This window comes from Podarcis liolepis (assembly GCF_965112155.1).
Source record: "Podarcis liolepis genome assembly, chromosome: 5".
Classification (NCBI taxonomy): Eukaryota; Metazoa; Chordata; class Lepidosauria; order Squamata; family Lacertidae; genus Podarcis; species Podarcis liolepis.
The window spans coordinates 26,295,372-26,322,161 of NC_139556.1; the positions used below are offsets into that span (position 1 = coordinate 26,295,372).

The 26,790-nt window shown below is 43.8% G+C and overlaps 1 protein-coding gene across 1 annotated transcript; it reads right to left on the reverse strand.

Annotated features, from left to right (window-relative positions):
* Positions 1–851: 851 nt before the first annotated feature.
* GPRIN2 (G protein regulated inducer of neurite outgrowth 2) lies at positions 852–25,621 on the reverse strand. Its single transcript, XM_083502657.1, has 2 exons — positions 25,271–25,621; positions 852–4,023 (listed from the first exon to the last, which is right to left on the reverse strand). Exon 2 carries the CDS (start codon positions 4,007–4,009, stop codon positions 2,255–2,257), a length of 1,755 nt encoding a protein of 584 aa, XP_083358783.1. The 5' UTR covers positions 4,010–4,023; positions 25,271–25,621; the 3' UTR covers positions 852–2,254.
* Between the last annotated feature and the right edge of the window lie 1,169 nt (positions 25,622–26,790).

Here is a 26,790-nt window from a genome sequence, read left to right on the forward strand (position 1 = left end):
AGTAACAGCAGGATAGCAAAGCAACTCCCCATCCAAGTAGAATCGGAGGATTCTGGGAAAAGGTGAATCTACTCATCGAGAACTACTTGTTTATCATATAATTTCACACATCAGCGGAGACTGAAAAAGACAATATTAATCCAGCCAGCATCCCAGTTCAGAACCTTTTTCTAAAAGGCCACCCTTAGGCTTCAGAAATGCATAAACAGAGCCATGTTTTTATGGGACTGTGCTTTAAAAAGTATCTGCTATTTTCAACATTTAGGTAGCCATGGCTCAGTGGTATGACAGTGAGCCTGTGAAAACCTCAGGCTCGGGTACGCCCTCCTTCTGGCAGGGTCATGAAGAGATGGAAAGCTTCCAATTTAACCATAGCTTAGGGTTATGTCTGAACCCTAAATTGTGGTTAATCTTAACTTTGGCCAGCTTTATAAACCAGTTTGGGGTTAGTGCATTGTAGTAAACCATAGTTATGACTAAACCACAGTTTGTCTAGGTTCAGACATAACTTTATGTTGTGGTTAGTCAAAAATGGAGGTAAAGGTCTCCCTGCCCCATTCTTCCCCATGGCCATACTGAGGGAGTGGGGTGCGTAATGGAAGCAGGCATGTCTGAGGCTCACCCTCATAAACCATGGTTTAGCGTTATGTACAAATGCAGACAGCACATAGATGAGTGTCTGGGTGGGTTTTTTGACTTCCTAAATCCCCCCTTGAAAATCCTTTATGCTTTAATGCTTTTCAAAAAGCAGCAGGAACACCCCTGGAGAAACTCTGCTGACACGCAAGAGCAACACAATTAATAACCAAATGACCTGCAATATGCAAAATAAGGAAACATCTGTTTTATTTACTTTTCCCAATTAGCAGACACTGAGCTCGTTGCCTTGCTGGCTTTCCTCATCAACTGCCACCTGTTTCAGTCTGGTGGACATCAGCTCAAGAGGACAATTACATTTAATGCCAGGAAAACAAAAGTAGCCATGTCGCATAATGATAGGTTAACCTGAGATTAAAATTCATAGTAAACCAGGCATTTGTGACTCTTCTCTGGTAACACTGGTACAGTTGTGCCTTGGTAACAGTGTAAGCACAGACTCCCTTGTGTATTTAGGATGCAATTCCTCATGGCTGAAGAAACTGGATGTGATGTTCTGCAAAGAGCTGTGCCAACTGCACAATGATCTGCAATGCATCCGGTCTAGAGGAAAGACTAATTGCACTGAAGTCACAGGTTTTATTGTACACAGCATTGTAATTCAATAAGCTATCTAGTAACAAGGAGTGTACTCAATTATATGCTTTCATAAATTACTACATGCCATCTGTGTAAAAAGTATAAAATGGAATTCTAGTATTTAAAACTACCTGCACAATTTTGCAGTAAGAAAAATGCAGGGACCAAAGTTTAACACTAAATCAATATTTTCTCTCCATACATGGTTTTTAAAAGGTTCTTACAATTCATACATATACAGGGAAATACAGTGATGTGCTTCAAGCCGTCGTTCAGAAAAACATAGTATTTGCTTGAAGTATTATTCAGAGCTAAATCACCTGGATAAAGCAATACCATATATAAAATGCAGGTATTTGGGCTTTCTTCTTCTTTTAATAGATCTACACATTACTCAAAATAAGGTGGTACAATTCTTGACCTCTTCAAGCTGAGGGTAGAGGAAGAGAATAATATATTTTAACAATTTATATAATTCTGTAGCACTTTAGGCTACAGGCTGAGGAATAATAATATTTTATTTGTTTATTTCACTTAAAGCATATTTAAACTATGCAGCAAGGAAGGGGTCAGGAAGACATGAGTCCATAGCTTCAAGACAACTGATTAAACTGAGTGCCTTCCCCCTAAAAACAATACACACATCCTCCAAAAACACTCTTTAAGTGTAGCAAACTAGCACAGCGGGGAGGAAGATTTAACACAGTTCTCTCTCTCATGCGCTAGTTCAATGCATGTTGTTAGGGTTTATTCATGTGGAAGAGCATTCAAAAACAAGAGCCCAACCCCACCTGTAATCTGAAACGAAACAGTCCAAAATTCTACTACTTCATTCTGAGTAACATGTAGATGAGGGATATATGTACTAAAAACTGTCCCTGGAGCCTCTGCCTTGCAGAGTTCTATTTTAGACCAGCTCACAGTTTCCAGTTTTATTCCAAAGGGACTCCATATTGTGTACCCGTGTTTATTTGCAACTATTAAAAACAACAACGGTCTTGCAGTCTGCTAGGAAAGTTTATTCCACTGCTGTGCTGGAACGGGCACAGCAGCCTGGATTTCTTAGGCAATGCATCATTGTTCTGAAAGAGGTTTTCTTTTCCTGTTTAGCTGGCAGCTCCTCAGTACTTTTCCTAGAGATCTCTTCCGGTTCAGTTTGAAACTGTTCTATCTGAATTTCAAGGTGCTTCTGGATGGCCAAGCCAAGGACCTCGGGGTCTACAGCCGCACCATAAACTTCCCATGTCATGCCTTCATCGTCCCACCTCACCTCCCGCACTGGAGACTTCTCACCCTCTGCCTCGGGCTCCAGATTAACCTCTGGGAACACGTGAGGGTGGCCTTCTGCTGCGACCGAGGGGCTCGTTGCTGCAGATTTACATTCCTTCGTTGGGATGGTTTGTACCTCTGCATCTCTGCACTCGAGAAGGGGCTGCAATCCCCGGGTGAGGTCATTCATGGAGGTCATCGTCCCTGTGTCCTTGGTCTTCAGGACAGTGTTGACGCCGTCCTGGTGGCTATTCAACACCACGTACGTTGTCTTCATTTCCTCTTGGGCCCTGCTCGGTTGCACGCAAGGCTGCATGTGCATCATGTGCTCCCCACGCACACTGCAGCAGCGCAGGATGCGCTTTGCATCCAGGCCCGACTCACTCACGGACGACACGAGCTTTGGAAGCGTTGCCGTTTCGGTAGCGGGCAAGGACTGGCAGTACCCGGGGGTCACTTGTCCTTTCCCTGATTCACTAACTGAGCAGACCAACCTTGGGATGAACTGAACGGAAGGAATGGGCAAGGAATGGCAATAGGCCGGGACGGTGCCCTCCATCTTCATCGAAGACTCCGGCCTCATGCCGTAAGGAAGAGCAGTACTATTATGGATGGCCACCATGCCAGGTGGGTACATGCCAGCTGCATAATTGCTATACACAATTCCACCCTGGGCGTACATAGCCCTGTTTGAGAAGTGGTCTCCAGGCATATGCGGCCCGAGAACAGCTGAGTGATATGCTCCAGGGTCCGCAAAAACGTTCACGTTTTGCGATACAGCACCATTGTCAAAGACGCTAGTGGGCACATCTTGGTCTCTAGGCAAACTTGGGGCCCGACTCATGTGACTTTGGAAACTGGGGGCATTTTCACACGTGTCCGATCCATATCTCGGTCTTGGGAATGTGACGCTGCCGGCTGCAGCCCCGTAACTGCTGCTGGAGCGCATAGCAGAGTATGTGGCACTTGTCTCCATGTGGGGAGTGGAGCTCTGCTGCTTACAGCTGCACGTTAGGTCAGAAAGGCTTCTCTGGACAGCAGCTCCCAGTGCTTCCATCGTGCTCACCTGCTGCAGATTTGCATCACAGGTTGCGGACACATCCTCAGCGGTACTGCTCTTGGTGTGTGTCCTAGGGCCAACCCCTCCTGCAGAAACTGGGGGTTGCTCCACACCCAGGAAGTGGTTTGTGCTTTTGGTGGTGCTCTGAACACTGTCGCTTGGAGACAGGCTGCTCACAGTTCGGAGAGTGGATGCAATTTCCGAGCGGGTTGAGGACCATGCAGAGCTAGGTGTGCTTCCCAGGTTGTTCTCCCTCGCCTGGGCTTGGCAGGCAGAGCTGCTGAGGCTCTTTCGCAGCTCCTGCCTGCTGTTGTGTCCCTCCTCAGAACCCACTCGCCCAACGCCGGCCAGATTTGTGGAGCTCTTTGAGAGAGGGTGATAGTTCAGGTTCAGAGTGCTGTGGCAAACAGAGTTCAAGGTTTCCTGGTGGCTGTTTGTTTCCATGGCACAGGAGAGTTCTAGGGCAAGAAAGGGGGGAAAAGAGACAATTAAAAGCAGTTCATGTGTGTGGTGATCACACAGGGCCCCCGGACGTTTGACGTATTGATCCCTGTGCCACCACTGTGGTTGATTCCCCGCTGCCACCAACCCGTTTCTCTCGGGTACACACAGAGTCCAGACAGTTGTTAACATTAAACTAAATAAACAAGTTTATTTTATAAGCCTTAACAAGTTTATGGTTTCAGATAATTTTTCTTGTCAGTTTCTTAATCTTAGTTTCTTTACCGGCCTATACCTTCCTAATACCTTCTAACTGATTATCCCAACTGTCTATCCGACTCCTCTTAACAGATTCTCTCACTCTCTCACATCAACCTATCCCAACCCACAGAAGTATCCTTGCTTCTTCTCTAACACCGGACTGACTTCTCAACAACTCTAACTCTAACTCCTCCCCTTGGGTTCCCACTTGCCAATCACTTCATACTCATTTAACCCTTTCCTTATGACCTAGCATGATGTCACCTAGGAGGGCAAACTCCACAACGTGTTAAAACAGCTTTGCGCAGGTTCTAAAATAAAGTCACACCCAAGGCCGTGTGGTATGCCCCACAGAGAATCCTGGTATGCCCCACAGAGAAATCTACGGTCTACAAATAATAACGCCCTCAAGGTCCCAGGCCTCAGAGAGGTTAGGCTGGCCTCAACTAGAACCAGGGCCTTCTCGGCTGCAGCTCCAACCTGGTGGAATGCTCTGTCACAAGAGACTAGGGCCCTGCGGGATCTGACATCTTTCCGCAGGGCCTGCAAGACAGAGTTGTTCCGCCAAGCTTTTGGTCAGGGCGCAGCCTGACTCCCTCCTCTGGCAACCTGCACAGAATTTTGTTTAATCGGTTGCCATCAATTTGATTTTAACTAATTTTTATAATGAAATATTTTTAGAATGTGTTATTATTTGATTGTTATTTGACTGTTGTTAGCCGCCCTGAGCCCGGCTCGGCTGGGGAGGGCGGGATATAAATAAAATTTATTATTATTATTATTATTATTATTATTATTATTATTATTTACTCACATCCCCCGTTCAAATAGTCCTGGGAACTGCAGTTTATTGAGGATGCTGAGAGGGACAAACCACTGTTCCTAGGATTTTGTGGGAGGTGTGGAAAATGTATAGTGTATATGCGACCATATATGTATAGTGCATATGCAACCATATGTATAGTGTATATGCAACCATACTACAGTTCACATATGTCGTAATCCCTGCTACTTATTTGGCATTTTAACAAGTCAAAAGCTTCTATTTTGCAAGAGACTTTTCTTTTTAGATGCCAGGAAAAACCCACCTGTTTTTTCAGGTTTTTAATTATCTTTTAGTGTTTAGCTGTTTTTAATTTTGTTGTTTGTTTTCAGCTGCTTTTTTGATGGTTACAAATTAGTTTGAAAGCCACCCCAACAGCTTTCTAAGTCAAAAGGTAGGATCTAATCCCTTAAATTTATTAAGGTGGAACTTTCCTGCCATGGAGGCAACATGATAGGAGAATATTCACTTAGGAGTAAGATTAAACATTTTGTGTGTGTGTGTGTGTGTGTGTGTGGACTACATTTAGTTCCACGGCTGACAGGTTCACAACCAATCACAGTGTTATGAAACAAGTTTCCAAGCAAAAAAAATAATATTAACATTGAATTCACTCTTAATATGGTACTTATGTTTGGAAATCTGCAACAAATCTGTATTTGGGCACAGCAAACAGGAAACATGCAATTTGAAGTGGACATGTTATGACTTATGAGTACCAAAACATTAGACAAGCAGAAGAAGGATTAGGATAGAAATGGAATTAACATCCACTATTTTTGGCTTAGCTTCAGAAGCGGATCTGAAATGCGTTTGCTAATTGCACTGAACTGCTTTGCTTGAAACCAACAAATGCATGTGTGCGTGTGTGTGTGTCTCCTCTATGAGTTATGATTAAAGCAGTGACCTATTTAATGTACTAGTAAATATAGAATCTGAATTATTATTAGATTTTCTGTTTTGATTGCTGATGTTGATCTGGTGGCAAATTACTGAAATCCCTGGACAATCTTGTAAAAAAAAAAAATTGTTACGGTATTTTTTTTAAAGGAACTCTGAATAACCTGCAGGGTCTGAATAGCAATTTGGAAAATGGAAAGTAGGTAGATGAAATACATAAGGATTTAATTAAATTATGGGGAATTGGGAGGAGATTTTTTAGAGCGTGTGTTGCTGTCGACAAAGAGCTTAGGAAAGCCTAGCAATGCACCAGTGCTAATCTTTTATTCAAGAGTAAGCACTGGCAAAGTTCATCTTTAAAGAATTAAACTAAAAGTTGTATTTGACTGACGCTTCAGATAAAGAGCCAAGTTTTCCATCTTGACAAAAAAGATTAAACACACTGGAACAAAAACAATATCCAAACAGCAGAAACCAACAAAAAACCCTTTTTTATTTTTAAGAAATAAATTTGCTGTATACTTTATAAAGTGTATAGCAGGGATTGGTCTGGCTTCCAGGTGTTCAACTCCAACTCCAGTATCAACTTCATTCCAGCATGGCCAATAGAGTGGGATAGGGAGAACTGTAGACCAGCAACACCTGAAAGGCCACCATCTATTCTTCGCCCCCGTTGTGTAAAGGCTTAGGAAATTTCATAGATAGGCCAAAGTGTTGGGTGGTGATGCCAGAAGGGGTAATAGACACCCATCTTCTCCTTGCCTTCTCTTCCTCCCAAACTGCCTTCCTTGCTTCAGCTTCTCCTCTACTCAGCATGCCCCTCCATGCTAAATAATAATAATAATAATAATAATAATAATAATAATAATAATAATAATAATATGCTGCCAGTCTGGCTGGGTTGCCCCAGCCACTCTGTGCGGCTTCCAACACATACAAAAACACAATAAAACATCAAACATTCAAAACTTCCCATACAGGGCTGCCTTCAGATGCCTTCTAAAAGTTGTATAGTTATTTATCTCCTTGACATCTGGTGGGAGGGCGCCGCTGCCGAGAAGGCCCTTGTTATGTACTGAAGTTCTCACCCTGGGCCAGCAGGGGGATACTGTAGATAGTTTTCACTCAGGTCCACATATGCAAATAAGGCCCTCTTCCCTGGTTCCCTATCCTATTCACTAGGACAGTTCATCCATCCTGATGCATTTCACACCCAGCTTAGAAGCTGGCTTTGGTAGAGAAGGCATTGGGCTTGCCCACATCTGAGCGTTTTTCACCTGTTAATCCACTTTCCCTGCATTCAAACAAGACCTGAAAACGCCACACCTGTACATATTTGAATTCATATGTGATTTTTTAAAAAAATTAACAACCTGTTTTATTTTTGAAACAGAGTGTATGTACAACAATAAATACAAACAACCCATAAAGCATTTGAGAGATGCACATAAGAAACAACAACAACAACAACAACAACAACAACAACAACAACAACAACAACAACACATGGCTAATCTTTTGAGGTTCAGCCTGTAAGAACAGCAGATTGATCAAACTGCAAAGTCTTTGCTTTTTGAATACGTGCAAAGTCAGGCCAACAGGCTACAGACGATGGAGAGCTGGTTGCACAAAGGGAGAGTTGCTTTGTTCTCTACGTTCCTTAGTCTTACCTCCCAAGCAGATAGACTGGCCTTTGTGCAGAATCTCCATGGCCATCCCTAGAGGATAGTACTTCCCTCTGTATATTGCATGGCACCGCAGAAGTAAAATAGGCAAGAGGTCAGGTGCTGGTACAGATATTTAGGACAGAGCTTGGCAGGTCTCAAGAGTTTCCCCTCCTCCCAAGTTCAAGCAACTTATTGCAAGTGTTGCTGCTTTATTCTGGAAAGGTAGGAGGGTTTACTATTCCCACCCCACAAATGGCTTCTCTGAAGTTATTTTTCTCTAAGCATGAGTTTCTTTTAGTCTTGGGAGCCCCACTGGCAGGGACTGGCAGGAGGACACTGACAAGTGTGCCATGGGGGGAAAGGGGGCCGGAGTCTGACTCACTAGAGGGGGGCAATGGTTTGTGGGGATTCTATACCAGCCAAGAGGCAAGAATCAGAAGCATGGGACATGTCAGGGCTGGAGGAAGAAGAGACAGGCACACAAGTGAAGGGCTTGGTGCTTCCTCACCCTCTCCTTCACCACTGCCTCCCAGAGCCAGGAGAGAACTGAAGGGGGAAGAGCAGAGGCAGCTTCCATGTAGGCTTAGTTTCCAGCTACATGCGTGCAGCCCATTGGGGGAAGGTATATAAACCAGAGGAGGGGGAGTGGTCCCCAGTTGCTGCAAATGCTCCATAGAGCATGGACCTGGGAATAGCTGCCTAGCCATTAGGCTACATACCCTCCAACATTCCTCGGATAAGAATGTCTTTTGGCGCCACACTCATGTGAGAGCACAGCACCACTGCAAGCGCTGGCTCATTCTCCTCTCCAAGCTTGGTGGCAGCGCCAGAGGGGGGAAATGGGACATTACGGGATCAAATCAGAAGCTGGGATGGCGTCTGTAATTCCGGGATGTCCCAGGAAAATCGGGATTGAGATTGAGATTGGTGTGTGTAGATATCCAAAGCTGCAGAAGTGACTGCAAGTCTTATCTTTGACAATAAATCGTTAACTACCTGCTATGTGTATCGCTTTTGCTGAGAAGCACCCCTGACACCCACAAGCAGAAACACTTGAGCTCTGAAATCTGGTTTCCCATCAAACTCTATGCCAAAGCTTCTGGGCTCCATCCAACAAAATGATCCCATTAGCTTGAGTTCTCCTGTGGGGTTTTGGATGAGCATCACGTAGCCACCCCATGCAACTGGTAGAAGATTGTGGCTTTAAATGCTTGGAAGCCCTCCAAATTTCAACCAATTGGAAATAAAATTTCCCCATTCCATATGAACCGAAAAAGTGTGGGAAACTCAGGTAAACAAAATGGTGGGCAAAGCCCGCTAGAAGTCAAGAAACCAATACAGTGGTACCTTGGGTTACATACACTTCAGGTTACATACGCTTCAGGTTACAGACTCCGCTAACCCAGAAGTAGTCCTTCAGGTTAAGAACTTTGCTTCAGGATGAGAACAGAAATTGTGCTCCGGCAGCACGGCGGCAGCAGGAGGCCCCATTAGCTAAAGTGGTGCTTCAGGTTAAGAACAGTTTCAGGATAAGAACGGACCTCTGGAACAAATTAAGTACTTTAAAGCCCTAAACGGCCTCGGTCCAGTATATCTGAAGGAGCGTCTCCACCTCCATCGTTCTGCCCGGACACTGAGGTCCAGCACCGAGGGCCTTCTGGCGGTTCCCTCACTGCGAGAAGCCAAGTTACAGGGAACCAGGCAGAGGGCCTTCTCGGTAGTGGCGCCCTCCCTGTGGAACGTCCTCCCACCAGATGTCAAAGAGAACAACAACTACCAGACTTTTAGAAGACATCTGAAGGCAGCCCTGTTTAGGGAAGCTTTTAATGTTTGATGTATTACAGTATTTTAATATTTTTTGGGAAGCCGCCCAGAGTGGCTGGGTAAGCCCAGCCAGATGGGCGGGGTATAAATAATAAATTATTATTATTATTATTATTATTATTATTATTATTATTAAACCCGAGGTACCACTGTAGTACCATTTTCAGCATCCACAGAGGATTCACAGGAACCTATTTGCCTGCCACATCTAAGGAGACTACTGAGACCTCCTTCCAGAAACCATTACTGACTTTATAACAGCAGCGTCCATGAGACAGAAGCCTGTGCAGAAATAATAGAGGGCAAGGAGCTCTACTTTTAACACCAAGGCAACCACATGCCTCGTTTTACACCAAGAAGGGCAGTGTGATTTTAATTTACTTATAAGATTGACTCTGGTAGAAGGCTGCTGTATCTAGGTTCTTATCTGTTCGTAAGCTCATTACAGACACCCTGATTACAACCAGCAACTTCTGGGAAGCATTGCTTGTGAAGAAAGGAGTGTGCAAAAGAACCCACAATTTGTGAACTCCACCGTGATCTCTCAAATATGCAAAGCATCAGTTTCACTACTACTTAAATTATACATGGGGGAGCAAACCATCTCTTCCAACACAAGTATCGGGGGGACAATTATTTCTTGTGCTCTGGACCTAATAATAAGAAAAGTCTGCTCAACAATGTATGGAGTTCTAAAAACTTTCTAGAAACTACAAAGGGGGTGGGGAGGGAGAGAAGAGCCATGAAGTCCATTGGGTGGTGATTCCGTTCAGTTTCTGTAGGTCGTAAATTGTACATGCAGGGAAAAGGGGGTAAGTCACACCCCACTGCTGTCAAAAGCCAATTACCTACCAGACTCGGCCTTGTAATTTAATAGCTTCGTCAGACTTCTATGTAGCATATTTACAGTCTGGACAAACTACTGAGAAGGGATAAACCATCAACAATATCATTTCAATCCCTCAATTTAAAAATTATGAAACATGCCTCCTTCCCCACAAAAATCTGAATAATAAAACAGGAATTTAGTCTATTTTAAAATTGATCAGTACTTCACTACAGGTAACTTGCACCCTGTGGGCATTTAACTTGCGCACATTCAGCTATTTGCACTTGGCAAAAGAAATTGAAAAGGGGGGAAGGTACCTGGAGGAAGAAACTTTGGCAATCCTAAATAATAATAATAATAATAATAATAATAATAATAATAATAATAATAATAATAATAATAATATATTTATACCCCGCCCATCTGGGTGAGTTTCCCCAGCCACTCTGGGCGGCTCCCAATCGAGTGTTAAAAACAATACAGCATTAAATATTAAAAACTTCCCTAAAGAGGGCTGCCTTCAGATTAAAAATAGAATAGCTGTTTATTTCCTTGACATCTGATGGGAGGGCGTTCCACAAGGTGGGCTCCACTACTTAGAAGTCCCTCTGTCTGGTTCCCTGTAACCTCACTTCTCGCAATGAGGGAACTGCCAGAAGGCCCTTGGCGCTGGGTCTCAGTGTCCGGGCTGCCATTGAACCCAATACACTTTGACTGTACACAATTTTGGCTCCAGGTGCCATCTCTGGAAGGTAACCCCAGTATAAGTTGAGAGCCACCTGTGCATGACTTTTAAGGCTCCTTAATCTCTACCAGCATGAGTCTGACCAAACTGTGGGAGGCAGTGGAAGACAGAAGTGCCTGGCGTGCTCTGGTCCATGGGATTACAAAGAGTCGGACACCAGTGGCATAGCGTGGGGGGTGCAGGGGGGGCCGGCCGCACCGGGCGCAACATCTGGGGGTTAGGGTTTAGGGGCGCAAATCCACGGGTTAGGGGGCGCAAATCCACGGGTTAGGGGGCGCAAATTACTTGCCTTGCCCCGGGTGCTGACAACCCACGCTACGCCACTGTCAGACACGACTAAACGACTAAACAACAACAAAAATCTAATTGTGATTCGGTTTACTTAATCACAACAAGGAAATAAGATTTCCCACCCATCCACCCCAAGGTTTAATTCATGTTTGCAAAGCATTCTCAATATCTTTCTTGGAATGTTATGTATATACAGCACATTAAGACAAGGCTGGAGGTTGGGGAGGGGTGATCTCTGACTAAAATCAAAGATAAATTCCCCTCCTGCTCCTGCCACAAACTAATACAATAATTTCATCCTTCCATGTTCATAATGAGATTTGGGCGACACGACACGCACAAAAAACTATTTGAGTTTTTGTTTTGTTTCATCAGCCATTGCCAGCTGCATATTAGCATATGGGAATCAGCCATCTTTTCTCCTTCCCTGCTCCTGATGTGTCAGGTGGGGTGGCTAATCCTGAGGATTTCGAACACGTAACCGAAAGGATTACTTAAGTGTTTTGTTTTTCTGACAGGTAATATAGTTTCTCTAGTTTAAAAACAAAAAACAAAAAAGACCTGCAACTTTGTCTCCAAATGCAGCTGCCTTTGAAATGTCTTTCCTTCCAGATGGTAAATTGCTACTAATCAAATCACTGTGCTAGGTTTTATTTAATGCTCAGACTGACCTTCCTCTTACTTCTAGCTGCACTTGAAATAATCTTGTTCGAGCAAATAAACCAAAGGCAATGTGTGTTTAAATGTAGGTCAGCAGGAATATTTGCCCGTATCCTATTTCAGAGCTTGCAGGCTTGTTTTTTTAAAACAGAAGAACAAGCTTTAAACTAGAGGTTCCCAAATTGTGGTCCAGAAGCTCCATTCAGGTGGGCTGCTGAAAGGCTGGAGAGTAGCTGAGAACATTTGCACTTGGTTAATTTTTCCCCATTGACAGATATTGAAGCCGTTTGGGGCAGGGCTGGGTTATCGGACAGGTCATCAAGGGCTCAGACTTGGTCCCATAATTTTCATAACACAGCACACTGATTCTTCCCCCACCCCCCAAAAAACCAGTTAAAGGTGACTGATGAACCTGACCTGACTTTCACCTCAAAAAAAAAACAGCCACATCCATCACACTAGACAGGTATAAAGACTATAATTCAGAACTTTCCAAACAGTATGTCGTGACATGTTAGTTTCGGCCGCAATGTGTAGGTGTGTCGCACAAATGCTCCCTGTGCTCCCCCCAAGGCTGGAAAGGGAGCAGGCAGGGCCCCCCCCCGGTTTGCTAGTAAAACTGAATTACTGTGTCGTGAAATGATGCATGTCTAAAAAGTGTGTCCTCAACATGAAGTTTGAAAAGCTCTGCTATAATTGTTAAAATATGGGTTATGTGTTCGATTTCTAAAACAAAACTGTTAACCAAGACCTCTAGTAATTACTCCATGAAAAAAGGGAAGATAGGCTTTGGCCTAAAGTTTTTGTTACACCTGAGCATGTCTGTTAGAATCCTTACCAATTTGATTTAACACATGCCTCCTTCTTGTCCCTGCATATCATACTGTGTAATGACCGAATAAAAATACCATATTCACTCAAGTCTAATGTGCCATCAAATTTAATGTGCACCTCACTTTTCAGAACCTTGAAACCAAAGGAAGTATTTGCTGGCGGATGTAAATGTGTCATTGAATCTAATGCGGTAAATGGCTCCTCAATCTGTGATAGCCCTCTTTTATGTTCCGACACTTTGTTGCATAAATTTAGCACCTGTACTAAAAAAGGAAAAGGAAAAAGCTGTTTACTTGTGGTAAGATTCTGCAATATTATGAGTATTATGAGTCAATTATTGGTTTATTTTTTTCGAAAGGCAAAATGTCTTGTTTTGATTTTATGTAACCCACTCTGGGAGCCTTTTTGGATGAAGAGTGAGGTACAAATACTATAAATGAATAAAATAAGGCTAAAGCTACCCTAGTAATTACTAGGCCAATAAGTTTTCTTGGAGGTTCTTTCAAAACTTTACCTGGGCTTCTTGATGAATAATCTGGAAGTTTGGATCAAGTTTAATATACTGTAATTTCAGAAGAACAGATAAGTTTAAGATGTGGGGAAAGGTTGACTGACCAGTCTTATATTCTCAGTTGCCATATGATTAAATATTCTGAGGGCAAAGAGAGCTTTTTATGCAGCACTTGTTGAGCTTGAGGCAACTTCTGATAGGATTAATCTTCACAGATTATGCTGAAAGCTTTGGAACACAAATATTGACAGGTGGTTATTTATTCTTTTGGAAGCCTTGAGCGTGAGAAAGAAACAAAAGTTAACTGAGTTAATCCCCTCTTCAAGGTGTTGATGCCAGGGTTTTGCTTATTTTTAGATCTATATCTAAAGGGTGCTTCTCCTTTTTTTAAAACAGTGCAATCCTATACAAGGCTGTGTCCAATTGCCATTTACAAGTACTGCCGTTTGATGCATTTTCCCTAAGCCGGCTTTGATCCAACTTGAGAACTTCAGCAGAAAACTAACTAGGCAATTCACACTAGGGAGGTAGGGTGAGATCAGGGCTGCATGGGCTCCATCTCACCAGATTGGCCGCTACCAATTCATGTTTCTTTCAAGAAGGGTCATAACTGCAGGCGATTGGTCACTAAATGGTTGCGATTAAAGGAGGAGGAGGGGCTTCATGCTGAAGCACCTGCAGTGCTTGCATAGGGTCGCGTGTATGGTCTAATTGTGTGAGCCTAGTGTCTCCAACGTGGCATCCACAGGCACCATAGCACTCTCACACACCCACCTTGGTGCCCACCAAGGCCCCTGCCCAATATTTTTTTTTTTTCATGGAGGATTTTTTGATGGGGGGGATGTCATTGTTGGGTGTTGGTGTTTTTTCAATGTTTCATTTGTTCTGAGATACGTGTGTTTTGCTTGGTTTCTCTTTTTACGACTGAGCATCACCAGCTTTTCTTCTGTGAAATGGGTATATTCCGGTGTCCACATCAGTTTCTTAGATTTGTGTATGTGTCTCCTGGGCCCCAAAAAGTTAGGGACTCTGGAGTAAGCAGTGTAAATATCCAACCAGGATACTCATGCAATAATCATTGCCTGTGGAGCATACTGTGCTTTGGACAGCCTAACTCAACTTCAATGACAATTGTAAAAGTCAACCCAAGCTAGGGGACAAGCTGCTTCTGTGGATGATGCTCCATCCAACTGTGGTCTTACATTTCCCTCCAAGTCAAACAAATTTGGGCATATTGCTCCCCTTAGCCCTGATGTTTTCAAATCCCCACTCCACCCTTGTCACCCCATTGTGAAATATTAGACTGCAGGTATTTCAGTGCCCCTCCCTTCTGCTTACGCTACTCTGTAAAACACACTGTAGACTGCTGATGCTATAGGAAGTAAAGAATTGGTGGTGCCAGGTGAGGGAGAAGTCTGCTAACAAGAAGCCCTTGGAATGGGGTATAAAGGTAAAGGTAAAGGGACCCCTGACCATTAGGTCCAGTCGTGACCGACTCTGGGGTTGCGTGCTCATCTCGCTCTATAGGCCAAGGGAGCCGGCGTTTGTCCGCAGACAGCATCCGGGTCATGTGGCCAGCATGACTAAGCCGCTTCTGGCGAACCAGAGCAGCGCACGGAAACGCCGTTTACCTTCCCGCCGGAGCGGTACCTATTTATCTATTTGCAGTCTGACATGCTTTCGAACTGCTAGGTTGGCAGGAGCAGGGACCGAGCAACAGGAGCTCACCTCGTCATGGGGATTTGAACTGCCGACCTTCTGATCGGCAAGTCCTAGGCTCTGTGGTTTAACCCACAGCGCCACCCTGCTCCTTGCCACCCTAAGGAAGTCCACTGCACAAGAAAGAAATGAAGTTTAAGGGCTATAACTGACTGCTGATGCTGCCTCAATGGAAAGGGAAAAGCCAGCTGGCAAAACCAACTTCTAGCGTCAGAGCAAAACAAAAAACAAAACAAAACACTGCCAACTTTCACTAGCCCTGTAAGAACGGGACCACAGGCATGGGATCTTAAGAGATATTTCAAGCAGCCTATACCTCCAGAAAGTCAGTTGCACCAATATAGAATGTTAAGCGTCATGACCTAACAGCAATAATGAAAAAAACTCTGCTATCCATTGTTTGTAATCATGCAGGGAGGTAGAAGCGAAGCTGTGGGTCCTGGCTTGCTGTAGACAGCTAAGAATTAAATCAAAGTGCCAGCTATGCAGGGAGAACTGAGTTAGCATTGGTTGGAGAGAAGTGGTGGCTGTGGTAGTGAGAAATGTCATTTCCTCCACATCTATTCACCTGGCACCACTACTGCTTGTGAACATTAGAATTGCCGATTGAAAAAGAGTAGAGGTAGGAAGGGAAACTGCAGATAAAGAAGAGCTTCGGTGTTGCTTAGCATTGAGATCAATAAAATCTGAATGTGCACGCACTTGGGTTGTTGTTGTTTCAAAAAAGAGAGACCTGCTAGCGTGCCGTTGAAGAGGAACACCTGCAGCCACATGAAAGACCTCTTCATCAAACTGTAATCTTTTTGTGAAGTTGTCTAGTTAATCCCTTGTGCAATTAGAAAAGTGGAACAGGAACAGGCTGAGTGTAAATTAAATTGACACCAGCTGCTGTCCAAGGCATATGAAGTGGTGTTCCATAGCTACAATGAAAAGGGGCTGTGACTACAACTGTACAAAAGGTCTCTTAAATTGGATTAACAACTGTGCCAGTACTGGTGAAGTAGCATTAAGTTATATGATATATCTGGTTTTTTACTACTTGTGTTAAATCTATACTTTTGTACGACAAGGCTAAAGCTGCAGTGTAAAGCCTGGCCAGAGAGCAGGGAGGGCACCACTGCGTCCATAGCCCTGCCAATCATGCTGGTTGGGGTGGAGGGTGCCAGTGGGTGGGGTGGAGCATGGAGCTGGTGCAATGACCAGACCCAGATCAGCCCCAATGACATCTCACAATGCCAGTGGGGCCAGCTCAGGATCCAGTGCACTCTGGGCTGCTGCAACCCCCTCCTGCACCTGTTTGGGGGTTTTCTGTGGGCTGCTGCCAGTAGGGATCCCACTGGAAACTCCAGGCCAGCAGAGTGACACCGGCGTCACTTTGCAGACACCTCTGCCCAATCCACACACACACACCCCAACCTGCACAAAGGGGTTTTGGCATGCACTGCCCAGCCATTTTGCTGTGCTAACATGAGAGAGTAACCCAGTGGGGAGCCCCCAAGGGAAGAAGGCTCAGAGCTTGGGGATTGCTGGTGGGACAACCATGAGAGGTCAGAGGGAGAAGAGAGAGAAGACTGGGAGGAGGTGGTACCAGAAGTTGAAGGGGTAACATGGCTTAGTGAGCTGGGAGAGTCTGTGGCAGAGAGAAGACCAGAATCAGGGGCAGAAGCTGAAGCAGGAGAGTGGAATGAGGGAGGCCAAGATGTAGACACGAGTCAGGCTGGTGAAGAGTCACAGGTGTTCCTTTTTGGACAAGGTGAACTAGAACTATAACATTCTCCTGTTTAAAACTAACTTTTCAAGCACTGGTACTGTCAGATGAAGTGTGAATCTTTAGCAAAAGGGGTTTGACACTTGATCTTCACATGCAGCAGAATCACGTGGTACACGTTTGAATGGACTGTGCTATTCAAAGTGCAGGTAGCAATTGCATATTTGAGTGCTTGCCCACAAAAAACGAACCACCAACGTCCAACATCCTGAACATAGAAAACTAGCATATCATGCAGCCTTTAGGCTGGCCTTCTCCCCGATACCCTAGCTTTCTATATACAGAGATATTCCCACCACAATAGGTGGGTGGAAACTATATGATCTGGGACTCAGCTTGTCAAAAAACAACGTTTTGAATGTGTTATAAAGATGCAACACCAAATGGTGCCAGATGCAACACCAAATGGTGCCAGATAGCAAAAAAAAATTTTGATGTGATTTTTAGATAGCCTTTTTTTCTTCTGTTATAACAATTAAATTTCTGATTTATTTACAATAAATTTCTGATTTATTTACAGTGTCGTCCCCCCGCCCCCGGTGTGTAGATTCATCCCTGATCCTGCTGCATGTACAGATCAGCTTTGAGCTGGTATCCAAATGCACCAATTCTACTTAAACAATAGCTGTGCCCATATTAATTTCCACTAGTCCAGCCACAGCAGTTGATGGGACCAATGTCAGTATGGAAAACCCCACACAATGTGCAAACATTACTTCACTGTATTTCTGGATTAGCACTAATTCACTGAACCAGTGAAGTTAGAAACTCTTGTATGGGCATAGCTACAGTATGAAATTAGTAAGTTAAATGCTGTACTTATTAAACTTGGCAGATAGGTCATTTAGGGATTTGTAGTATGTTGTGTGGCATATATCTTGCCACACACCTGATCCCTGCAGTCCACATAGTTTAGAAACAATGTCCACACAGGTGACTGTAGGACCCTTGTAGGCTCTACAGCCTAGCTTCATAGTGTTAGCATTGGGAAATCTTTTAAATTCCTTCTCCTGCACTGCTAGGAAGGATGTGCACTAAAGCACTGCATTGATAAATTATTGCTTAGCCTTACTTTTAGACTTGGTGCAGGCGTGCACTTAAGTACCATATGTGTGAAGACTGGAAGTTGGATGTGTGCACCGACTAGACTACCAAGTGTTATCTGAGACAATACAAAGGCTCAGTCTGCCGTGTTAGTGGCCTATTGACAGATCCAAGCCAATGAGTGTAGCTGTCAAGAGTTGAGCGTGTATGTACTACCCCTTACTAGGGTGAGTCCAATACATTTTTGCACCTGAGGCAAACCACAAAATGGCGCTTTCCCCCTGCCAGGGAAGAAGGAGTAAGCAAACATGGGGAAGAATAAAGATCTACATTGGGAACAAGAGGGTGAGTGGAAAAACAAGGGGAAGGGGAATCACGTCAACCTTACCCAATGGTTGAAGTGGGAATCAAAGGCCATTGTGGTGGGAAAGGGGCCTCTTCTAAATCATGCCAGGTGGGTGAAGAGCCCAGAAGACCCCAAAAGGGCAGCCTTCCACCATTTCTTCTCTAGGGGCGGGAGACCAGCAGAGCCTCCTATTTGCCAAGAAGCTGCTATAGAGGTGGGGTGGAGGGAGGGGGCTGCCAAAGATGTGGCAGATCCAACCTCCAAGGAGCACTGTCATAAGAGAATCAGGGCCAGAGAGGGGAATAAAGGTAAAATGATCCTAATGATATCATCCTACCCCAAAGTCCCACAATAATAATAAACTGTGCCTTAAAGAACGCATTGTTGGGAAGATGCCATCTTACTGTGTCTTTTCATGTATCATTGAATGTAATATAATGTGTGCCTTTTTAATGCATCATCTTAACGTAACGTGCCTGTTGCCATTCCTGTGTACCTCTTTCTCCATGAAGCTATCCTTTTAAAATGTATTCATGGATGTATCTTTAATGAAATGCCGTACTATGCTGTACTTTTCTGAATGTATCCAAAATGTAGTTTTAAAGTAATGTAACAATCTAAATATTTCGAAATGTATATACTTGACTCAATATTGTATCCAAAAGGCTGCCAAAACTCAATCCACCACACTGCCTCCTACTGGGTCTGCAAACCATACCATGAATACACACAGATATGAGCTCAAAATAAAGCAGTCCTATGCAAACATCAGGATGCAAACATCAGGATATCACGCCCGAATTGATAGCAATGCAGAATAGGATTTCACATTAACATTTAAGTCATTTCCTGAACATCTTCTCAAACATCCAGCCTCACATCTGCATGCTGATTATCAGCAGTTGCGGAGGTTTTCCTGTAGGTAAAGGAAAAGCCATTTTAAGCAGATCCAAAATTAAATAACACGAAGATTGACACATACCACCTGAGCCCTTCAGCAAATTGACACCTCCAGAAAGTCTTTCAACATCCTGCTTACCTTATGTTAATCCACTCTTCACACCCCTCATATCGCTTCCCCCCACCTCCTTGCTATTGATCTGAATGAAAATCAAAAGGTATAAGAATCAAGGCAGTCCCTTTGTTCAGGGTCTCTGACTCCGTGTCATTGCGTGAGAGGGGACCCTGTTGCAACAGTTTTTTGTGTTATTGTTTTTTCCTGTTCTTTCAATAAAGATCAGGCTTTGCTTTTTCCAATCCTGGTGTGGTCTCTGTCTCTTCCCGACCGGTACATAGCCTTCACTTGCGCTCCTTCCAGGGCCCTGGTCCTTCTCCTGAGGAAGGGGGCCCTTGGGGAGGCAATTAAATATTTATTTCAGCACACCAAAGCTATTGCAGTGGCAGCAGCAGCAGCAGGCAATTCATTTATTGGAGGCTGGATCTGTTGGCCCTCTGGATCCTGGGCCTGAGGGAGTCGCCTCACCTTGACTCATGCATCAGCTGGCCCTGTCTCTTAACCACCATTATGGAGAAGATAGAGATATACCATTGTTAAAATTAAAAGCAAGCCTCTTGTTTAAATTGACATTAGGTACAGCATCTTAAAAAGAGGAGACATCACCTTGCTGACAAAGGTCCGTATAGTTAAAGCTATGGTTTTCCGAGTAGTGATGTATGGAAGTGAGAGCTGGACCATAAAGAAGGCTGATCGTCGAAGAATTGATGCTTTTGAATTATGGTGCTGGAGGAGACTCTTGAGACTACAAGATCAAACCTATTCATTCTGAAGGAAATCAGCTCTGAGTGCTCACTGGAAGGACAGATCCTGAAGCTGAGGCTCCAATACTTTGGCCACCTCATAAGAAGAGAAGACCCCCTGGAAAAGACCCTGATGTTGGGAAAGATTGAGGGCACAAGGAGAAGGGGAAGACAGAGGACGAGATGGTTGGACAGTTTTCTTGAAACTACGAACATGAGTTTGACCAAACTGCGGGAGGCAGCGGAAGACAGGAGTGCCTGGCATGCTCTGGTCCATGGGATCACGAAGAGTCAGACACGACTAAACAACATCTATCTATCTATCTATCTATCTATCTATCTATCTATCTATCTATCTATCTATCATATATTAGCCAGAATGATATTCCAGCAAAGTTATAATGGAAGCATTGGAAAATAAAAAAGTTATTTTTTGCAAGCTGCTGTCAGGTTAATCTAGAAACCACGTAACTACCACAATCCTCACTAGGATGCCCAAATGCAAAAGAGGAAGCCTCCTGTACCTTTAATACTGTAGTTGTATAGAGAGGAGAAATTTTGGTAGCACAGCTCTTCTCACCTCTGAGCATTAAGCTGCATCTGATGGAATTCTGCTATTAAAGGTGGCATGTAGAGTCCTCCCTTTCTTTGCATCTGGCCTCTCTAATCCCCAGTGGAATACCAATTGCCACCACCTTCTTAAAAATAATATTTATTTCCTGGAAATAAAAAAAATGTGTAGAATATACATATTAAAAGTAGCATTTTTAAAAAATATGAAAAAAATGATAATTGTGGCGGGGGGAGCATGATATTGCTTCAGTCAACTTATTACAGGATTTTGAATACTGGCAACTAATGTTGCAGTTCTGGATACAGTAATTTATAAGTATGTTCCATCAGTGCAAGCTGAGTAAATATGCATATAATTTTGTTGTAATGGTAGCCCTCTTTCCACTTTTATGTATGGCTTTCACTTCCAAGATGCCTCCTTAACTATCTGTTAAAGTACAGTTTGGGCGTCTTTATTATGGACTCAGTTATACAGCTGCAAATATAACGTTTTAAGTGTGTTTTAAGTGCATTATACAAATGTGACACTAGATATTTTTTAAAATGAATTTATTAGCATTTTCTATAATGAAACAAAAACAAAAATAAACAACCACTACAAAAAAGAAAAAGAGAAAAAAAATATATAACAAACATACAAAAATATAAAACTTAAAAACAATTAAAAACACATAAAGTTTCAATTGCTTATTTCTTTTAACTTGTTTCTCAGACCTCCTCACACCTTCCCTTCTTGTATTCCAATTCAAATTATTAGTTCAGCAAATCCTTATTACTTATTTCTCAACTTTAACTTAATAATTTAATTTAACATATTATTTATTTTACTTTTTCTCTTTCATCCATTTCCTCAATTTATTTTTGCTAACCTTATTTTCATTTAATTTAGTTCATTTTTTTAAAAACCAATTTTACCCTATCCAAACTGAAACATCAATACTTATACATCAATACTCATTCTTAAAACATTTTTTCTAAAGTCGATCCAAATTCCCTTCCATGAATTTCCCAATTTTCATACAAGTAACAAAACAAAATAAAAATAAAACAAATTATAATTATGTACCCTTTGGATTCCCAAACTCCACCCTCCCCTTTCCCGGTTTCAGTCCCCAATAAATGTCTATCAGTCTTAATCTACTATCAGCCTGGAGATCTCACATCCGAGGCTCTTAATTCTCTCTCAGTTCCTCTCTGCCTGTTTTTTTGATAGTCCTTAATATTAAACACCAAATCTCGGAGAAGCTCTGGCCCCACGGGATCCATGTTTCTTCCAGCCAGACCTCCATACTTAAAAGTGGAACCCAAATCTTGTTTCTTACTCCTTTCAAGTCCAAATGTCCCCAAAGCTCCAACTTCCACCTTAAGCAAGTTTGTAATCCTTAGGTCTTCAGATCTCCACATAAGGAGATCTCTCTATTTTTCAATCTCCAATTCAGGCCAGATTTTCCACATCAAGTTTTTATTTTCCTTTGTTGCCATCATGTCTGGCCTCAAGCTCTCCTTTGTCATCTGCAAAATTACAGCTCCTCCATCCTTTTCTTCAGGAACAACATATATCTCCTTCTCCAAATTCTCAAAGCTCTCAAGTTTCTCTTTTTGTCCAATTGAATAGACTTCCTGATTCAAATCCTTATCAAATTCAATAATGTTATTTACTGTTAAGTCCAGAGTTGTAACATTTGTAGCCAAAACATCAATTTGGCCTTGTAACTTTCCCAAGAGAACAAAAACTCTGTCCAGTTCAGCCTGAATTTTTCCTCCTCCAGCCATTCTTGTAATGTCCCAGAACCCCCTCTAGGGGGATTTTGGTTCCTTGATATTCCTTCCAGTTCAAATCCAAAAATCAAGTTAGTTTGTATCAGCTCTTCCTTGTTTTCAACAAATTGTAAGAAAGTTGTAACAAATATAACCAGCAGAAGCAACAGAAACAAAGTTCTCTTTTTCCGTCTTGACAGCTAATTTGGCAGCTGTCAAACTCATCAGTACCTCATCAACAGGCTTTCTCACGGAGCACTCCCGGGTGGGGGGTGGCGGCGGCACATCAGCTCCCAAAAATTAACTCTTTATCCTCCAGTAAAATTTCTTAAACTGCCAAACCATGAAATTAAAATCTTTTACCGAAAAAGGAAAAAAAGGTTCACTCGACCTTAGTTAGCAGGTCCTTGCTTTAAATTATTTACAAGGAGGGGAGGCGGACTTCCTGTTTACACCTTCCCCGATCGTGCCTAATTCAAAAAAAATTTTTTTCCCTTTACAATTCCAATTTCCGCATTACTCACGGGTTGTTACTTTAAAGTCCAATTTCTCACAAGAAGAAGTTAGCGCTCTCCGACAACGGCAGTGCGGCTTCACTCCACAGGAAAAGCAGTCGACTCTCAGCACCGCGCCGCTCACCCCGTCCCCGTTCCGAAGCCTTTAAAAAGGCTCCTTCGCAGCTCGGGGGGGGCACAAATGGTGCCCGCAGAGTCACCACGCTCACAGGCTTCACCGCCTGTGATTTTTGAGGGTCCCCGCGTCACCGCAGCGGCAAGACCCGATCCTGCGGAGCCGATTCGCTCCAGAGCTCAGAGGAAACCCGCCATTAGTCGATCGCGCTAACCTGGAAGTCCCAAATGTGACACTAGATGGTGCTGATAAGCTAATGGCAGATTCCATATATACTGTATGTTTTTTAAAAAAGGCATTTTCACAGCGTTTTAAAAAAATATCTGTGTAGATTCAGCCTATTAGGCACAAAACAGCTGTAAGATTCGACTTAAAAATTCATTGGTTACTAATACAGGTATCTTTCAGAAAGTTGTCCTGTATGTTTTCCTAATGCACAAGCCTGTTGCATTCAGCAACGACTCTTTCCTATAATTTAACATTTCAAAGGTGCAAGTTTCCTAAAGAAAACTTGTTTGACTTTTCTCCTGCAGTTCTCTAGTTCAGTGAGCACAACACAAACTGCCAAATCTTGCAATATTGCACCTTTTTGAGCAACGAGTGTGTGTGCATGCAGTGTATTCAAGAGCAAGCTGCATGTAGGGTTGCCAACATTTTTACCAGCTCTGTGCTTGCAGCCAGATTAAGCAGATATGCTCTCTCCCACCATATGTTTTCTATGCTGGGAAAGCTCTGCTTGCTAAATCTCTGCAAACCACACTGCCCTTAAAAGCAGAGGAGCCAATGCTGGGACCCAGAGGGGTTCTCCTCCTGCTCCCAGATAACCAGTTCACACCCCCAACCCCCATTGTTGGACCCATAGGATTTCACACATATTCACGCATCATGCATGCTGCTCTTTCTGAGCCCTCCCAATATTGTTTTTTTCCTGGTTCCAGCAATTAAGCCAAAGCTAGTTAAAGAAACACACAGGGCAGTAACTGAACACACACCTCCTGCCAGTGCACAATCAATACATTTTCCCATCTATAGTACAGTATCTGCCGTCATAGCCTACATTTCCCCACCAGCAAAAGAACTCTCTCTCATTTAAAGTCAACAATACAAAGATCTCAGAGATCTATCTTCAGATTGCCATTTTAAAAAAACACCAAAACTTTTGTGAATTCCATCTAAGGAAGAAACGTTGTGGAAGTGTCAATTTTTATTCCAGAAGGGGGCGTAACAAAATGTAGAGCACTAATATTTGCACAGCGCATAGGTGCCAAGTCCCTGAGGCCCTGGGTGCCCGAGCACCCACAAATTTCCCCATGAAGGAACCGGGCACCCACAAATTCTGGTGCCAGGGCCATGCACACTGCACAGCACCCATGGCCCTGGGCACCTCCGATCATGGGGCCACATTGGCACTCCTGGCACGGTGTATCTCTTGATTATAATTCTGGGGTGATTCAAAGGTTATTGGCTGCAACCTCGTAGCAAAAAAGGGGAGTGCTTGTTCCCTCCCATTGCATACAGACCACATTCAGCAGCTATAATTCAACATCCTGTGCCCTTTTAAAATGTGTTTTTTGGGGGGGGGGCTAGTGGGTTGTTATTTTTATCATGTATTTTGTGGTTTTATATCTGTGAACCACCCTGAGACTCCCGAGTATAGGGTGGTATATAAAACCAATCAATCAATAATAAACAAACAGAACAGGTAGAGCATATAACCTCCAGTGCCCCAGCTGAGCATCCCTAAAACATTAAAGAATGGAAACAAAATCACTACACAACACAAGCACAGCAGAGACTTGACTCCGGCCACATGGCCCAGCTCCAGAGGGGTGTTGACTCAGTCCCACAACCTGTGTTTAATTCTGGAATCCTCAAAAGCAGACGTGGGTGCCCCTGAGCATGTGCAAAGTACACCCCCCCCGCGCGCGCCACAGTGTCCTAAGCTGGGACGAAGATGAGGACAAGAGGGGGACAAGTTGAAACGCACAAATCAAACTTTGGAAATCCTCCACGGGACGAAAGGGATAGTTAAGCAAAAGCTGGCACACATCTGGCAAGGGGGGTCGAGAAGAGCCACTTGTGAATCCGCGTTGAATCCAGCGAGTTTCCTTACTGGCGTCTTAAGGGGCTCTTTTTTCCTGCCACCGCTGGGAAAAGGAAGCCCATCATATGGCTAACGCTGTCACTGCTAGGTTTCCCTGGGGAAACCTCGACAGCCCCTTTTCACGCGCACGCTTTGTGATTCGTAAAAAAGAAGAAGAGAGGTTTCTCCCTCTTTGATAGAGGGCAGAGGGAAACAAGCGCCGGCCTCCGCAGCCCTTACCTTTCCCTCCAAGTCACGGAGGTTTCACATCCAGGCCGCAGACGCCTCCAGCTCTTGGGGGATTCCCACGAAGGATGAGGATGCTCGATAGGCGAAGAGAGAGGACCGGAATGGCGCGCGATCTCTTGCTCGAAGTCTCCCTTTGGGAACGGCCACCAGGGGATGAGGCTGAGGGAAGGCGGCAAAACAGCCCTCGAAGCGAGAAGGAAAGAGGGCGCGCGGGAAGGGCGGGGAAAAATAAAATAATAATAATAAATAGCCCGAGGTGTTGTGTGCGTGTTTCCCCCCTCTTCACATCTCCAGGTGAGCCTCTTTGGGAGTGCCTGCCACCCCAAAGGCTGTGAGGAAACAAAATGGAGACTGGCAGCCGAGGGACTAGAGATAATCCGGTTGCCTCATCTGATTACTGGGCCTGTGCAAGCTGAGGGGAGGAGAGAGGGAGGAAGGCAGGGAGGAAGAAAAGGGTCAGGGAAAGGATAAAGGGGCACATATTTGTATGTATATATACATATATATAAAAGAAGAAAGGGGGTGTGTTTGTGTGTACGGAGGAAGCGGCACAGACAGGGCCGGCTCTACCGTTAAGCAGAGGGAGCTGTCCGCCTCAGGGAGCTGATTTGGGGCCTCACCCAAGGGCAAGGAGCTGCTTCGTTCTTTTATTTATTATCGCCTTTTACTGCCACCGAAGGGGAAGGCGGCTTGTGGGGTTTTTGGCCTCGGGTGCCAAAATAACTGCCATGGCACAGTCACAGGAGGCAGGGGTGCATTTGCTGCTTCGCCTCATGCAGGAAAAATGTTTGATGCCGGCTCTAGGGATAATGAGAAGTGTTCCTTGAGAGACAGCCTTGTCCTTCATATTCTCAGGAGGTCGCTGTGTTTTGCAGGAGAGCTCTTCCTTCACGTCCATAAAATATCGGAAGCCCGCTCCGTGACAGCGCTTTCAGTCCAGGCGCCCATGCTCACAAGAGTGGCAGCATCGCTGTCAAAAGACGATGGGCACCCACGAGCCGTACTTTCTGGAAACCGTCGAAGACATTTTTTTGTTTTGATTAGCTTTTCCAGCCAGGTAGAAAGGTCTCTGCCATATGCAGTGCTTTTTTCTGTGGGGACGCAGGGGTACACATACCCCTAAACATTTTGTGAATCTGACCTCATTGAGGGGCAGTATTTCAATATGAATAGGAAAATGAGGGTACTCCTAAACATTTTTAAAGGAAAAAAGCACTGGCTTTAGGTTTAAAAACAGCACAAAATGAGCAGCTGTCTTTAGCTGGTTTTTTGCACCCTTTTAAAAACTATTCTTAGCCTTAGATATATTTGTAAATTGACTTGAGGTGCATGTAAAAGGCAATTCAAAATAATAATAATAATAATAATAATAATAATAATAATAATAATAGGGTCAATTCAGAGTATATTCAGGTGGCTGGCTGCAAAGGACGTTGGCTTTCCTGTCCATTTCATATTTGTGCAGAACAGGCAGTTTGAAGGGCTGAGAGAAAAAGCAGGCCTCTCCTGAA